This window comes from Oreochromis niloticus, linkage group LG19, assembly GCF_001858045.2.
Source record: "Oreochromis niloticus isolate F11D_XX linkage group LG19, O_niloticus_UMD_NMBU, whole genome shotgun sequence".
Lineage (NCBI taxonomy): Eukaryota > Metazoa > Chordata > Actinopteri > Cichliformes > Cichlidae > Oreochromis > Oreochromis niloticus.
Window position 1 is genome coordinate 29,814,153 of NC_031983.2, and position 15,336 is coordinate 29,829,488.

Genomic DNA, 15,336 nt, shown 5'->3' on the forward strand with positions numbered 1-15,336 from the left:
CAGGACAAACAAGAATCAGCAGATCTGTTAAAACTTTATTGATCAATACATGAGAACGCTATTTCACTGACTGCTACATTCAGGGCGGGGCTAAAGTCACTGCTCCTCCTGAGACTTTTGCATGAAATGATCACTGGAGCACAAACAGTTGCAGTTCCTCAGGTGACCAACGAGGCAGCAGTGAGACTCGTGTTAAACATGTTTACAAGATCATTTCCTCCGCTTTACATTATATTAAAGAGTAAAGTTTGCGTTATTAAGGGCGTGGCCTCTTTCATCCCACTTCCTGTTCGCTCTGCTGTACAAAGGTTGGATAATCTGGGTGTATCCCAGGACGTCACCATCACAGGTGGAACAGCAGGAAGCCAGAGAACACGCTGAAGTTTCGGGAGTCGTCATAGAGGCGGTAGCTGGCCGGCAGGCCGAGGTGCACCCGGTTGCCCTCCTCCAGCTCCAGACACACTGCGTTGCTCGTGGAGGCGTAGCCGCCGTGGTCGTTCAGGTCGAGGCTGAAGACGATCGGCTGGTCGTTCTTGTACAGGTACAGGCCCATGTAGCCTTTCACGTAATCTGCAGCCGTGAAGCTGAAGACGTACAGTCCTCTGACAGGAGCCGTGAAAACACCTGAGGACCAGCACAGGTGTTAGTTAGACAAGCACCTCAGGGAGGAGCTCCACCCCCTCCACCTTTGACAATATTAATATAATTCTGCAGTCAAACATATTTGTTACTTGGAGCTGAATATTTCAGCATCCTGTGGGCGGCACGCTCTACCTGCTGTCTGGTTGTAGGCTTCGCCGACGTTGGTGATGATTTTGGAGAAGATCAGAGTTGTTTCTTCATCAAACGGTCCCACTGACCCCGAATCGGTCAGACCGGCTGAAAACGCCACCCTCAGCTCACCTGGAAGAGACAGATGTGATGTTTAACCCACAGCTGGCTCGGTGAGGACGTTTAAAGTTTTGCACGCGTGGCTGACCTTCCTCGGACGAGGCCCTCAGCTGGTTCAGCCTGACCTGCAGCTCTGAGAGAAAGGGTTCAGATGTGATTCAAGTTAATCGGACACAGAAAGCTTCGCGAGGTTGTTCGTTACCATCAGCGCGTCTCTGTGCCGCCATCAGTCGGTCCGAAACAGACTCCAGCTCAGCGGCTCGCACTGAAAACAGAGCGTCACACGGTGAACTCGGATAAACGCCATCAGACCTGACAGTCCGGCGACGTAACAGAGGTCACCTGTGTTTTGTGTCATCAGCTCGTCCAACCGCCGCTCGGTGACGTTCAGTCTGAGCATCGTGGCCGACAGCTCGATGTCACGGCCTGAAAACAGTTTTTATTTTAATCACTTGCAGAAAAAACCGAGACCCCCGACCTTCATCTTAAACAAAGATAGCGGAGGGCATTGAGATTGCTCTCAATTTTGACAGCCCTAAAAGATGAATATCAGTCTGTACGTGCTCCAGATAGCTTTTATTCAAATTCTTACTTGCTTTTGCGCACGCGCAGGACTGGAACGTAAGCGTTTTCGGTCGTTTTAATGTGGACGCACAACTCTGTGAAAACGACTGAAAACGCTAGTGTGGACGCAGAGCGTTTTCAAACAAAAACACCGTTTTCAAATCTATCTGGGCTAGTGTGGACGTAGCCTTAATGAGCGACTCCTGAAACCTCAGGTAGGAGCTGATGACCGTACCTGCAGCACGAGTGTCCAGATGTTCCAGCTGTGTCTCAGAGGATCTCAATCTGACCTCCACGGCTGCACAACAAACCACTTTGTCATCGTTCACACAGAACTTCAGTTCCTCAGTTTCCTCGTTGCTCTAAAATGTCTACAGTTTGTACAAAGGTGTGACTTTAACCCTTCGCGTGTTACTTGTGTGCTCAGACAGCAGCTGTTCCAGCTGTTTGTCTCCATCTCTCAGCCTGGTGAACATCTCTAAACAGAAACAGCAGCTGTGAGCGTGCTCAGAGCAATTCTTACTGCGTGCTCTCTGACAGCTGTACCTGTGTTCAGGTCGCCCTGCAGGCTCGCGCTCGTGTTCACGCTTGTCTGCAGCTTTGTCAGTTTGGAGCTTTGATCTGAAACGTGAACAGTAGACAAACAAAGGGCCCTCACACACATACACTTCATTTGTCTGCAGCTTTCATTCATTTACCTGATGTTACAGTCTGCAGCTCGTGGATCTGATGCTCTGTGGAGTTTAGTTTAAGCTGCAGCTGCTTCACTGAGTCGGTCTGAGCTGGAAACAGCACAGGAAACACGTCACAGGTCTGACAGTGACACATCGAGTGTGAATGACAGGTTAGTCTCTGTTTAGACGCAGACGACACTCCGATCTCTGTCCTGGGAGATGATCCCGAGTGTGTCTGGCCTGAATGTTGTTAAACTGAAACAGAGACAGATGCTGCAACAATCATCAGCATGTACATGTGGTCACAGAGTGATGAACAGACTGACATGCTCAGTTTTCTCTGCACAGTCTTCATCTCAGTCTGAATCGTCAACACCACACAATCATTTTTGTCGGTGTCGACCAATCAAAGCTGTGGGAGGAGGAGCTGTTTGTTTTATCTCATCATTCTGTCAGTGTCCAAACTCACTGTTGTTTACAATCAGAGCATTTTCAAAATAAATCTTATTTCTTCGTCACTGAAGCATTTTTAAATTTTCTTCACTTTCAGCTTCAAAGTTCAGTGTTTGCTACATAAATTTGCAACAATTCACTCGGTTTGTGTGGATATAATGTTCATGTATTGCGTGAACATTTGCACAACATGACACTCTGCCAGTCTGAAAGCTTTGTGTGTTACCTGTGTGCTCAGCCTTCATCTGTTCCAGCTGTTTCTCATCGTCTCTCAGTTTGTTCATAATCTCTGTAAGTAAGTAAAGTAAAGTAAACATGGTTGATGGGTTCTTCAGGGAACCTTGTTAGATCCTTACATCACTGAATGTTTCTCTCTGCTCTGGCTTACAATCAAATGTGGGCACACATGACTAAAGTATCCCATTAAACTTTAAACTGATCAAAGTCGTGGACCAACTATTGCTCCTCCACCTAATCACACGAGCCAAGGTGTGAAAACGGGTGTGGGTCACAATCAGCCATGGTTTCAGGTGAACCCACTGTGAGACCTAGCCCCACCCTATCATGTGATTTCCTGAAGTCAGGATGTTAGTGGGCGTTAAGGCGTCTGGGAAGGATCTCATACTGGATTATAGATGGCAGACAGGTGGTGTCATAAGCCCCGCCCTCCGTTCAAAGATGGTCGTTCACACTGGACATAGATGCTTCTTTCACTCCTCTTTCAAACCATCTGTCTTCTCTGTCCAAAATGTGAACATTGGCATCCTTGAAGAGTGACCTTTGACCTTTAGATGCAGCTGGACTGCCGAGTCTTGTCCTGTGGAGGTGGCTCTTCTATGTTGTGGCTGTTTGGTGGCTCCAGTGTAGGTCTGAGCTCTGCATGGCTACGTTGTTGGGTTTGTGTTTGTGATGAACCAGCGTGTCTGAGTGTGTGTCTGTGTGTGTGTCTGAGTCTGAAGTACACTGGGTTGTCATGCTTGGAGAAGACTCTCCCAAGGACACAAACTCCGAAACGCAAACGTCTTCAAGAAACTTAAAGCAGTCCAGGCGCTCTTCGTCCCAAACGACCATGACCGAGAACCTACACAGACACGTTTATCAGCGTCGAAAGCAGGTCATATATTTACTAGTCAAAGTGAATTTTCTTGCAAGTATTGTGATAACTGTGGTGGAATTTTCTGTTAATAAAGTCTGCAGCAAAGTCAGCTGTGGTCAAGCCTTTTAATTATGAGAGAGCTTACACACATCAAACATCACAGGTCCACAGTCATGAGCGCTCTGACCGCAGAGGGTCGCAGCGTCCCTTTTGTAACATCACACAAACTCTCTCTCTTTCCAGTTACAGCGCCCTTTCGTCCTTCTACACCCCAGCAGTCAGCAGGTAACAGAGTGAAACATGGTTAGGCCGAGCAGTTTTCACCAGATCATGCTGACACACACACACACACACACACACACACACACACACACACACACACACACTTCATCTAAGCAAACAAGGTCACACAAATCCTACAGTGACGTCCGAACAGCTAAATCTAAATGTGAGGATAAACTGGAGTTTTCCTCATTACATAAAGTCAGATGTTTGATGAATATGGAATAAGATGATATCACCAGACCAGGCAGGAGAACAGTGCTTGCAGTACTGTGGCCATGTGCAGTGAACTCAGGATCTCCTTCCCTTTGAAATGCACCACTCGCAGTCAGCTTGGTGCATCAAGAAGCACTAAGAGTTGCAATCTTCAGCAGAGACTGAGATGGACTGGAAATAACCTTCACCAGTGTGATGATGACTGTGTCAGTCCCAGTCAAACCACGGTTGTTGGCTCCGCCCTGTGCAGTCACCTTGTGAGGCAAAGTGCTCATACAGAGGTTGAGCACTCGACCTCAGGCTGACCAGTTTGCAGCCACTTAGTGAAATGCGATGTGGGCACCACCAAATGTTCCCAGACACAAAATAGTGCCCGCCTTTTTTTTTTTTTTACTGTAGTGTGATGGAGCCATGAAGAGTTCCTCCGAGAACCAGCTTGGTTCAGAATGAAATCAAAGTCAGAGTGTGTTACTTGTGTGCTCAGACAGCAGCTGTTCCAGCTGTTTGTCTCCATCTCTCAGCCTGGTGAACATCTCTAAACAGAAACAGCAGCTGTGAGCGTGCTCAGAGCGATTCTTACTGCGTGCTCTCTGACAGCTGTACCTGTGTTCAGGTCGCCCTGCAGGCTCGCGCTCGTGTTCACGCTTGTCTGCAGCTTCGTCAGTTTGGAGCTTTGATCTGAAACGTGAACAGTAGACAAACAAAGGGCCCTCACACACATACACTTCATTTGTCTGCAGCTTTCATTCATTTACCTGATGTTACAGTCTGCAGCTCGTGGATCTGATGCTCTGTGGAGTTTAGTTTAAGCTGCAGCTGCTTCACTGAGTCGGTCTGAGCTGGAAACAGCACAGGAAACACGTCACAGGTAAACTGAGAGCAGCGGATTCAGAAACTGAAGCAGCTGCATGCTGTCACATGTTGCACCCTCAGATCACCTGACTTACCCGTGCTGGTCAGCTCCAGCTGCTGCACCTGACTCTTCACAGCCGACAGGTTTTCTTCCAACGAGGCTCTGACAGCTGAGAGGAGAGGAGACGATCCCAGTTAACCAGAAACTCTTCACCTGGTTTACTGGATCAGAGCTCATTTATGAACCCACGACTGGAGCGGAGATCTGATCATTGGACACAACATCTGGATCCAGCCAACACCGATGAAACAAACAGGTTGGTGAACATCTGGAAAGGTAAACTCTGTGGTCAACTGCTCCTGCTGCAGGTAACTCACACCTGTGGACCGACTCACCTGAGGTTTGTGTGTGCAGCTCATCCAAGCGGCGTTCAGCGTCACTCAGCCTGCTGCCGAGCGCTGAAGCGCCCGCCGACTCCACTGAAATTTGAGAACAGAAATGATGGACGGTCAGTGAAACATGTTTGATGAGCTAAAAGTCTGCTGAGGAAACACGAACGGCTTCAACAGTAATGTAAAAGAACCCACCCACCACTTTAATCACACTCTAGATCTTGTTTTAACATATGGCATAGAAACTGAACATTTAACAGTGTTTCCTGAAAACCCTCTGCTGTCTGATCATTTCCTGATAACATTTACATTTACAATAACTGATTACACAGCAGTGGAGAGTAGACTTTATCACAGTAGATGTCTTTCTGAAAGTGCTGTAACTAAGTTTAAGAATATAATCCACCCACTGTTATCATCTTCAATGCCCTGTACCAACACAGAGCAGAGCAGCTATCTGAACGCTACTCCAACAGAGGTCGATTATCTTGTTAATAATTTTACCTCCTCACTACGTACGACTCTGGATACTGTAGCTCCTGTGAAAACTAAGGCCTCAAATCAGAAGTACCTGACTCCGTGGTATAATTCTCAAACACGTAGCCTAAAGCAGATAACTCGTAAGCTGGAGAGGAAATGGCGTGTCACAAATTTAGAGGATCATCATTTAGCCTGGAGAAATAGTTTGCTGCTTTATAAGAAAGCCCTCCGCAAAGCCAGAACATCTTACTATTCGTCACTGATTGAAGAAAATAAGAACAACCCCAGGTTTCTCTTCAGCACTGTAGCCAGGCTGACAAACAGTCAGAGCTCTACTGAGCCAACCATCCCTTTAACGTTAACTAGTAATGACTTCATGAACTTCTTCACTAATAAAATTCTTATCATTAGACAAAAAATTACCAATAATCATCCCACAGATGTAATATTATCTACAGCTACTTTTAGTACCATCGATGTTAAGTTAGACTCTTTTTCTCCAATTGATCTTTCTGAGTTAACTTCAATAATTAATTCCTCCAAACCATCAACGTGTCTTTTAGACCCCATTCCTACAAAACTGCTCAAAGAAGTCCTGCCATTAATTAATTCTTCGATCTTAAATATGATCAACCTATCTCTAATAATCGGCTATGTACCACAGACCTTCAAGCTGGCTGTAGTTAAACCTTTACTTAAAAAGCCATCTCTAGACCCAGCTGTCTTAGCTAATTATAGGCCAATCTCCAACCTTCCTTTCATATCAAACATCCTTGAAAGAGTAGTTGTCAAACAGCTAACAGATCATCTGCAGAGGAATGGCTTATTTGAAGAGTTTCAGTCAGGTTTCAGAGCTCAGCACAGCACAGAAACAGCTTTAGTGAAGGTTACAAATGATCTTCTTATGGCCTCTGACAGTGGACTCATCTCTGTGCTTGTCCTGCTAGACCTCAGTGCAGCGTTCGATACTGTCGACCATAATATCCTATTAGAGCGATTAGAGCACGCTGTAGGTATTACAGGTACTGCAATACCTACAACCCTAACCCTATCTAATTTGTGCATGTAAATGGAGAGTCCTCTTCACACACTAAGGTCAATTATGGAGTTCCACAGGGTTCAGTGCTAGGACCAATTCTGTTTACATTATACATGCTTCCCTTAGGCAGCATCATTAGAAGACATAGCATACATTTTCACTGCTATGCAGATGACACGCAGCTCTATCTAACCATGAAGCCAGGTAACACACACCAATTAGTTAAACTGCAGGAATGCCTTAAAGACATAAAGACTTGGATGGCCGCTAACTTTCTGCTTCTTAATTCAGATCAAACTGAGGTTATTGTACTCGGCCCTGAAAATCTTAGAAATATGGTATCTAAGCAGATTCTTACTCTGGATCAGGGGCAATTTCAGCCCATTTTTGGGGGTGCTTTGATTCATTTTGGGGGTGCTTCAGCACCCCCAAAATGAATCAAAGCACCCCCAAAGATTTCTTACTTTTTTTGACAATATTTGCTGTTTGTGGGACACACTACTAAAAATATAAAAAGCATACAGTACTTAATTGAGATGGAACATTTTAACAACAAAAGTATAGATAACCCCCCCCCCCCTCAAATGGTTTGTTCCAGCTCGCCTCTCCCCTGCTCTGGCTCTATCGCCCTTTCTGGCAGAGCGATGGTGGCTGAGATGCAGCGGAGCGGAGGTGTAAGTGCCTGGATTGAAACAGGACATGTTAGCTGCATTTAACCTGCAGTTACTCTTTATATAGTTCGGTAGGAGTCAGATTATGTTTCTTTTTAGCTGAAAAACATTACACCAGGTAACCTGCAGTGTTGAAAACATGGTTTCCGACGATGTTTGCTACCGTACAATCCGTCCTCGTGTAGTAAATTCAGCGACATCTGACCGCCCTGTTGTTCCCACTGAAATGTATACAGCCTATTTAAAATCTAAAACTGAAAATTGTCCGTAGCTTCTGTTGTTGCCACTGTCCTGTTTGAAATGGAATGAGAGAAGCTGGTTATTTTGTCATATGTGCCGATATTAAACCCAGGAGCCACATTCAGGTGAAAGTGTAAGAACAAATGATCCATCAATAAAGGATAATGTTGGATCAGTGTTTCAATATTTATATCTTTTATTAGATGTTCATGTGGTTTGGTTATTTGCCTTTTGGTTGAAAGTACACTGAGAGAGGACTTTTCGTTAGTGATCTTAATGGTATTTCTTCATATTAATGTAATTTTTCATCTATTTGAATACAATCCATTTGTGTATGATTGTCAGTCCAAAGAGGGAGAGAGGAAAGAGGGAACGTCAGGAGAAAGTAGAAGGTCAGGAAGAAGCAGGTAAGGAAACAGACAGGGAACAGTGACAGGCACAACAGAAACTGTTAACCTGCTTGAGAGACTTGACCACCAAAATGTGATAGACAGATTTGCCAACCTCAAGGTGAGGCACACAGGTTAAAATAAAATAAAAAAATCTGCAGAGCCATAGTAGTATCTGCAGTAAAGATGTTTTCATACATTGTACCACAGGCAAAGTTACCTCCATTTTTATAATTTTTCTATCAGTATTTTGTACATTTGTACATTTCAAGGACTCTATTTTTGGAGTGTATTTTTATGTATCTGTATTATATTATACATACACATTAAAAGTGAATCTCTGTCCAAAAAATGCTCTGTTTACTTCTTACTCACTATGATCATCATTCATAATTTTCCCCCAGTAATTAAGGTTAGGATATGTATTTTTTTATTCCAATCCATTCTTCTTTAGCAGCATTTAAATAACCTTCATCAGATTTGATGGTTTTGTTACAGACTTTAAAAAAAGTGTTTTGCTTTTCTTTAACTAATGTGGGGATTAAATTGTGTTAAAATGTACAAAACAGTGATGTCATGTTTTGTGAGGACCCAGGTACAGAGAGACTTGATGCATTTAAGAATCTTATGATTTAATAAAGAAATTTGCAGACTTGCACAGAGATGGTAAAATTATGATGACTGATAACGGAGACGAAGACAACAGAGGATGAGGACAGGGAGGAACAGGGGTTTAAATGCACCAGGGAGACAGTCAGAGGGAACTCGGGACAACTGGAGACATTTAAGGATGCAGGGACTGACAGAGACGGGGAAGAAGTCTCATCGTGACGAGTAAAGATTATCTTGCCTGGCTGGGCAGCTCTCTGGGTGCTCAGCACCCCCAAAGCTCTGGTCCTAGAATCGCCCCTGCTCTGGATGGCATTACCTTGGCCTCCAGTAATGCTGTGAGGAACCTTGGAGTCATTTTTGACCAGGACATGTCCTTCAACGCACATATTAAACAAATATGTAAGACTGCTTTCTTCCATTTGCGCAACATCTCTAAAATTAGAAATATCCTGTCTCAGAGTGATGCTGAAAAACTAGTTCATGCATTTATTACTTCCAGGCTGGACTACTGTAATTCTTTATTATCAGGATGTCCTAAAAACTCCCTGAAAAGCCTTCAGCTGATCCAAAATGCTGCAGCAAGAGTCCTGACAGGGACTAGAAAGAGAGAGCAGATTTCTCCTGTTTTGGCTTCCCTTCATTGGCTTCCTGTTAAATCCAGAATTGAAGTCAAAATCCTGCTCCTCACATACAAGGTCTTAAATAATCAGGCCCCATCTTATCTTAATGACCTTGTAGTACCATATCACCCTATTAGAGCACTTCGCTCTCACACTGCAGGCCTACTTGTTGTTCCTAGAGTATTTAAAAGTAGAATGGGAGGCAGAGCCTTCAGTTTTCAGGCCCCTCTTCTGTGGAACCAGCTTCCAGTTTGGATTCGGGAGACAGACACTATCTCTACTTTCAAGATTAGGCTTCAAACTTTCCTTTTTGCTAAAGCATATAGTTAGGGCTGGACCAGGTGACCCTGAATCCTCCCTTAGTTATGCTGCAATAGACGTAGGCTGCCGGGGATTCCCATGATGCATTGAGTTTTTCCTTTCCAGTCACCTTTCTCACTCACTATGTGTTAATAGACCTCTCTGCATTGAATCATATCTGTTATTAATCTCTGTCTCTCTTCCACAGCATGTCTTTATCCTGTTTTCCTTCTCTCACCCCAACCAATCACAGCAGATGGCCGCCCCTCCCTGAGCCTGGTTCTGCCGGAGGTTTCTTCCTGTTAAAAGGGAGTTTTTCCTTCCCACTGTCGCCAAAGTGCTTGCTCATAGGGGGTCATATGATTGTTGGGTTTTGTTCCTCTGTATGTATTATTACAATATAAAGCACCTTGAGGAGACTGTTGTTGTGATTTAGCGCTGTATAAATAAAATGACATTGAATTATGATTATGTGTCACAAATAAAATTTGAATTTGGAAACAGAGCATTTATTCCAATTGGACGTGCTTTGGTCATTGTAATTTGTTGACTTTGAATAAAGATGCTGGTGCATCCTGACAATGTACTAAACATCAAATGGGCAAAGTACACAACAGAAGCCAAACTACTTTGAAATAAAATGCATCTCGTCGTCTTCCCTGCACTGAAAATATCCACCTAAAAAGCCTGCACTCAAACATTGCTGGGTTTTACCCCGTTGTCCCCACTGAACAAAAACACACACTGCTCATGAAAGGCAGTCAAGGCTCTGCTACCTGCGCTTGCATTTCTTTAAAGTTCAGGGATCATAAATGTGCAACATCTTAATGTAGCACGCATCACTGAACATAACTTCAACAGTTACACCATCACACACACTTCACATGCACTGAAGATGCAATAACCAGCAGCTGATATCTCCACACCACAAATAGACTGGAACTGAATTATTAAATGGGAAACAGTCCTCTTATGAATGAAGAGTGTAGGGTCTACCTTACAGTATAAAGCGCCTTGAGGCGACGGTGGTTGTGATTTGGTGCTGTATAAGTAAAACTGAATTAAACTGACTTGAATTAATAAAGGGGAAAAGACACTGTGCACCCTTTCCCTGCATTTCACAACAAAGATGGCAGTGTGTGCATTGGTAGGTTGCCAGAGTTCTCCTGAGGGGTTTAAAAGCTAATACCCTGCAGGGATAGAGAGGTTCACTGTGAAATAATGAGGCTGCTAAACTAGCCTGCAAATTCTTGCACAGTGGGAAACAAAAGTGAGGCGACTGTTGTAGTGATTTGGCGCTGAATAAATGAGATTGAATTGAATTGGGACCAGTGATGGACATGCAGTTCTTCTAAACCCAAACAATCACTAACTTCATCCACCAGCTGGAAGCTCCGAGGTTGAAACTGGAACAACTATTCCCCCTGAGGCGTTTTTCCTGTTCTCCCTTCAGGAGCTCAGTCTGAGATCTTTTTTCCCCTTGTCTTTCCTCATATTGGGTATTTCCATCGTTCTTCCTCTCGGACCTCTTCTCCATGTGATGTTTGTGTAATGTATGTACGGTCTGAAGGGTAAGATGGCGCTGGAATCCTGGCACCTTAACCCAATTTCCTTCGGGAACAATAAAGTTTAATGAAATGAAAATGAAATCTCTCTGGACTCTGATCTGAAATCATCCCCTTCAGGTAAACGCTGCAGGATGAATGGATGCTGTACCTGGTGAGGAGCTGAGCAGCTGCAGGTCTGAAGCTGGTTTCAGCATCTCCTGGAGTGACTTCAGTCCACCCCGCAGAGCTGCAACAAACAACACGCCCACCCGGCAGCCGTCAGTGTCACTTGGCAAATGAACAGCTGATCAATCAGCTGACTCACCTTCAGCGTCAGAGCTCAGGTCCTCCAGACGGGCGCCCAGTCGAGCCTCCAGCTCCAACATGTCAGGCGTCAGAGACGAGGCGTTGGAGGCCGGAAACTCTGCAAAGTGTCGACATGCAACATTAAAGGCTGCTACGCTCCCACCTGCAGACGCTCAGGACGACGCTCGCACAACAATCACTCGTGTTTACATCAGACCAGCTGTGATGGTTTATTCAGTACACACAACAAAGTCTCCGACGACCTGAGAGGGAGCGAACCAACGCAGGAAACAAACAAACAAACAAACGAACAAACAAAAGGTGATTTAAGCAGGTGAGACGTGAAGAACACGTTCTTATTTAAAACGGTGGGTGGAGGGAAAATGAAATGTTAGTCGGAAAACAACAACAGCGCCCCCCAGTAGTGATGGTTTAAACCAGGGGTCCCCCAATCCCAGTCCACGAGGGCCGGTGTCCCTGCAGGTTTTAGATCTCACCCTGGGTCAACACACCTGAATCACATGATTAGTTCATTACCAGGCCTCTGGAGAACTTCAAGACATGTTGAGAAGGTAATTTATCCATTTAAATCAGCTGTGATGGATCAAGGAGACATCTAAAACCTGCAGGGACACCGGCCCTCGTGGACTGGGATTGGGGACCCCTGGTTTAAACATTCAGCGTCAGTTACAAAAATCACCTTTAAAAATCTCTGACAGGAGTTTTTTTTTTTTTTTTAAAGGTGATTTCTTAAGTTCAAGCCGACACTCGAGTCAGCAGGACAGGAAGTGAATCTGACCTGAGATCTGCCGCCTCAGCTCCTCCATCAGACTCTCGGCGTTACACAGTCTGGCCGCCAACACTGAAAATGAGCGAACACACACAGGAAGTGCGTCTTTAGACATGACTGCTTGACAAAATAAAACACTGGAGACTTTTAGTTTGAAGTTTTTTCTGAGGAAGTACAACTGAATGTCAGTGTGAGCAGCACCCCCCAGTGTGCACACTGCGTCACCTGTCAGTACAAACACCACTTCCTGTTTTTCATCATAAGTCTGGCTCACAGCCTCAGACTGTATATAAAAGATGTACACCCTTGTATGTCCATCTTTAAATAGAGTCAGTGGGACTCCCTGCTTCAAAGAAAAGTTGGTTAATGTATGAAATTAGAACAAAGTCACCAGATAGAGTGAGTGCTTGATGATGATGACCTGCGTTCTTCCTCCTCAGCTGTTCCACGGTGCTCTCGCTCGCCCTCAGTCTTGTCTGCAGGAACGGCAACTCCGCCGCCAGAGCTGCAGACACAGCAGTAACCCAGTGTAAGGTCCACACACCTGCGAGCCGGCTGTTCAGTTGACGACGAGGGTCCGAGACTCACCTGAGTTCTTCTTCTTCAGGTCATCCGTCGAGCGCTCGCTGCTGTTCAGCCTGGACTGAAGCTTCGACACGTCGGCGGCTCGAGCTGAGGGACGACACAGGACATCAGAACCACCTCGGACTCAGAGGTTGAAGAACCTGATCCAGGACCGGACCCAGGTAAGGTTCGGTCCTGGATCCAGAACGGGACTCTGACCGGACCGAGACGAGATGGCATAAGTACTCACGTTCTGTACTTAAGTAGAAGTACAGATACTGTTGGAAATACTGAGAGCTCCAGCAGATTGTCTTAGTGTGCAGGCTGTGATCAGCTGAGCTGCTGCTCTCTGTGGATGTACACACCTGGATTTAACCAGAGGTGAGCAGATGTTTTGTGAGTTGTCCATCCTCTACACTGACAGCCTGCTGTTCATGCTGTCTTTTTATTAGACAGCCACTGTGCACCAGTCCCACACTGTTCTTTACTTTAAACCATCACAGGACAAACTAACCTGTTTATCCTGCAGAGGATTTTCATGCAGCCTTTAGTTAGTCCCTCTAACGCTAAGCTCTCACTACAGCTCCAGCTTTGCATCTTCTGTCTCTTGTTATGCGACAGGCTCTAGTGATTAATAAACAAACAGGATCCTTGCATGTGTTTCTGTTTAGGTTCAAAACAGTTTGATGTGGAGCACGATGGAGTGAACACGCTTTCTTCAGAGCTGCTGCACATTCCAGTGTAAATTGCATCAAAAATATGTACCTAAGTTACCATTCTGCTCTTAAAGACAATCTAAAACTTTTAAACAAAGTCCGTACGGATACAAATCCAAGAAAGTTGCTTTTATGGCTGCAAATCTACGGAGATACAAATACGAGGCTTCGTCGATGGCTAAGACCAGTGCAGCCGTGGGTAAAAGTTGTGACAACACCGCTAGCCAAACACCCAAGTCGGCACCGATAGCTAAAATGGATGGGGCAGACCTCAAGACGGATATTCTTACTTCCTTGCGACAAGATATCTCCGCCATCATCCAGCAGGAAGTCAGGACTGCTCTGGCTGACAGCTTTGACTCGTTGAAAAGGGATATCCAAAACGTGAAGGCAGAAATCAATAGCAACACTACCGCCATTTGAGCCGAGCTGGACCAGGTGAAAGCTAACGTGAAATCTGTCGAATTGGTCTGACGAACTGGTGGCTGTACAAGAGACGATGAAGTCCCTCACAAAAGAGGTGAAAGCCCTTAAACAGAAATGTGAAGACCTCGAGGGACGGATGAGAAGGGGAAACATCCGGATTATCGGTGTGACTGAAACCCAGGGATCCAGCTCTCTGGCGGCGGTCTCTGCGCTCCTCAAAGAGGTATTTCAGCTTGACAGAGAAGTCCGCGTGGAAAGATCTCATCGTAGGCTGACTCAACGGAGACCCGGGGATACTGCACGCACTATCATTGCTAAATTAAACAGCAAAGGAGATGCGGCGGACATCCTCAGGAGAGCGCGCAGAGGAAAACTACACTTCAACGGAAACCCAATCAACTACACGCCTTTCACTGCGTGAGGAAGATACTCCACGATAGACCGGGAGTCCGCTTTGGCATCCTTTACCCTGCCAGATTCCGTGTCACTTACAACAACGTTGAAAAGGAGTTTGTGGATGCCGCCAAAGCCATGGATCATGTCAAGGAAAACATACTTTCTCCAGCCATGCTGAACCATGACTGTCTTATCCCCTGATCCAAGGTGGAAGGTAACTCGGAGTTCTCTATTTCAGTAAGCTACATCACTGTGCCTGATCATAACTAAGGCGTGCAGGGCCTGAGTTTCAATATTGTTCTAGCAGACAGCACTGAGATTTGTTGGTGGCACTGAGACTGCTCACCCAGCAATTTTCCCCGAACTTCAGGTTATCATTCCATATGAAGACATCTAAACTTGAGTTAGCTGCACTCGGGGTCCTTTTGACTTTCTGTCCTGCTGTTGCTATCCCAGTTCTGGTCCCTAGATCTCCCGGGGATCATTTGATGGGTAAAAAACTTATGGTTTATATATTAGTTTCTGGTTTGATGGTTCTTTTTGTATTGCCCTATGCTAAGCAAAACCTTGGGTCATCATGGAGTTCAAAATTATTTGTGTCTCTCAGATATCTCTCAAACTTAACCCTAAACAGTCAAGATGGAGTTGCTTAGAGTCACGTGATGGAGCGTTTGGGAATGGCCGCACCATAGAGAGTCTCTGACCCCCGTCGACCCTACATTAGTTTTAAAAAAGTTAAATGCTCCCAAATAATACATTTCCTCACTGCAGTGACTTGCTAGATCTGTGTCCTCGAATTTATTGAGAGTCATGGCCACA

At 45.2% G+C, this 15,336-nt stretch overlaps 1 protein-coding gene across 10 annotated transcripts in view; it reads right to left on the reverse strand.

Annotated features, from left to right (window-relative positions):
- Positions 1-22: 22 nt before the first annotated feature.
- Positions 23-15,336, reverse strand: part of LOC102077468 (COP1-interactive protein 1) — a 50,858-nt gene continuing 35,544 nt past the window's right edge. For 6 of the 10 annotated variants that reach the window (XM_025900961.1, XM_025900960.1, XM_025900964.1 and 3 more), the window contains 17 exons: positions 13,004-13,087; positions 12,807-12,920; positions 12,425-12,487; positions 11,645-11,743; positions 11,489-11,566; positions 5,425-5,508; positions 5,124-5,198; positions 4,932-5,015; positions 4,780-4,854; positions 2,809-2,871; positions 2,154-2,237; positions 2,002-2,076; positions 1,234-1,317; positions 1,094-1,156; positions 980-1,024; positions 775-903; positions 23-624 (listed from right to left, as the gene is read on the reverse strand). In XM_025900961.1, coding sequence (XP_025756746.1) covers positions 344-624; positions 775-903; positions 980-1,024; positions 1,094-1,156; positions 1,234-1,317; positions 2,002-2,076; positions 2,154-2,237; positions 2,809-2,871; positions 4,780-4,854; positions 4,932-5,015; positions 5,124-5,198; positions 5,425-5,508; positions 11,489-11,566; positions 11,645-11,743; positions 12,425-12,487; positions 12,807-12,920; positions 13,004-13,087 — 1,580 coding nt within the window. In that variant the 3' untranslated portion in view covers positions 23-343. The remainder of the gene's footprint in view (positions 625-774; positions 904-979; positions 1,025-1,093; positions 1,157-1,233; positions 1,318-2,001; positions 2,077-2,153; positions 2,238-2,808; positions 2,872-4,779; positions 4,855-4,931; positions 5,016-5,123; positions 5,199-5,424; positions 5,509-11,488; positions 11,567-11,644; positions 11,744-12,424; positions 12,488-12,806; positions 12,921-13,003; positions 13,088-15,336) is intronic. The other 4 variants (XM_025900965.1, XM_025900968.1, XM_025900967.1 and 1 more) reach the window with 3 other exon arrangements.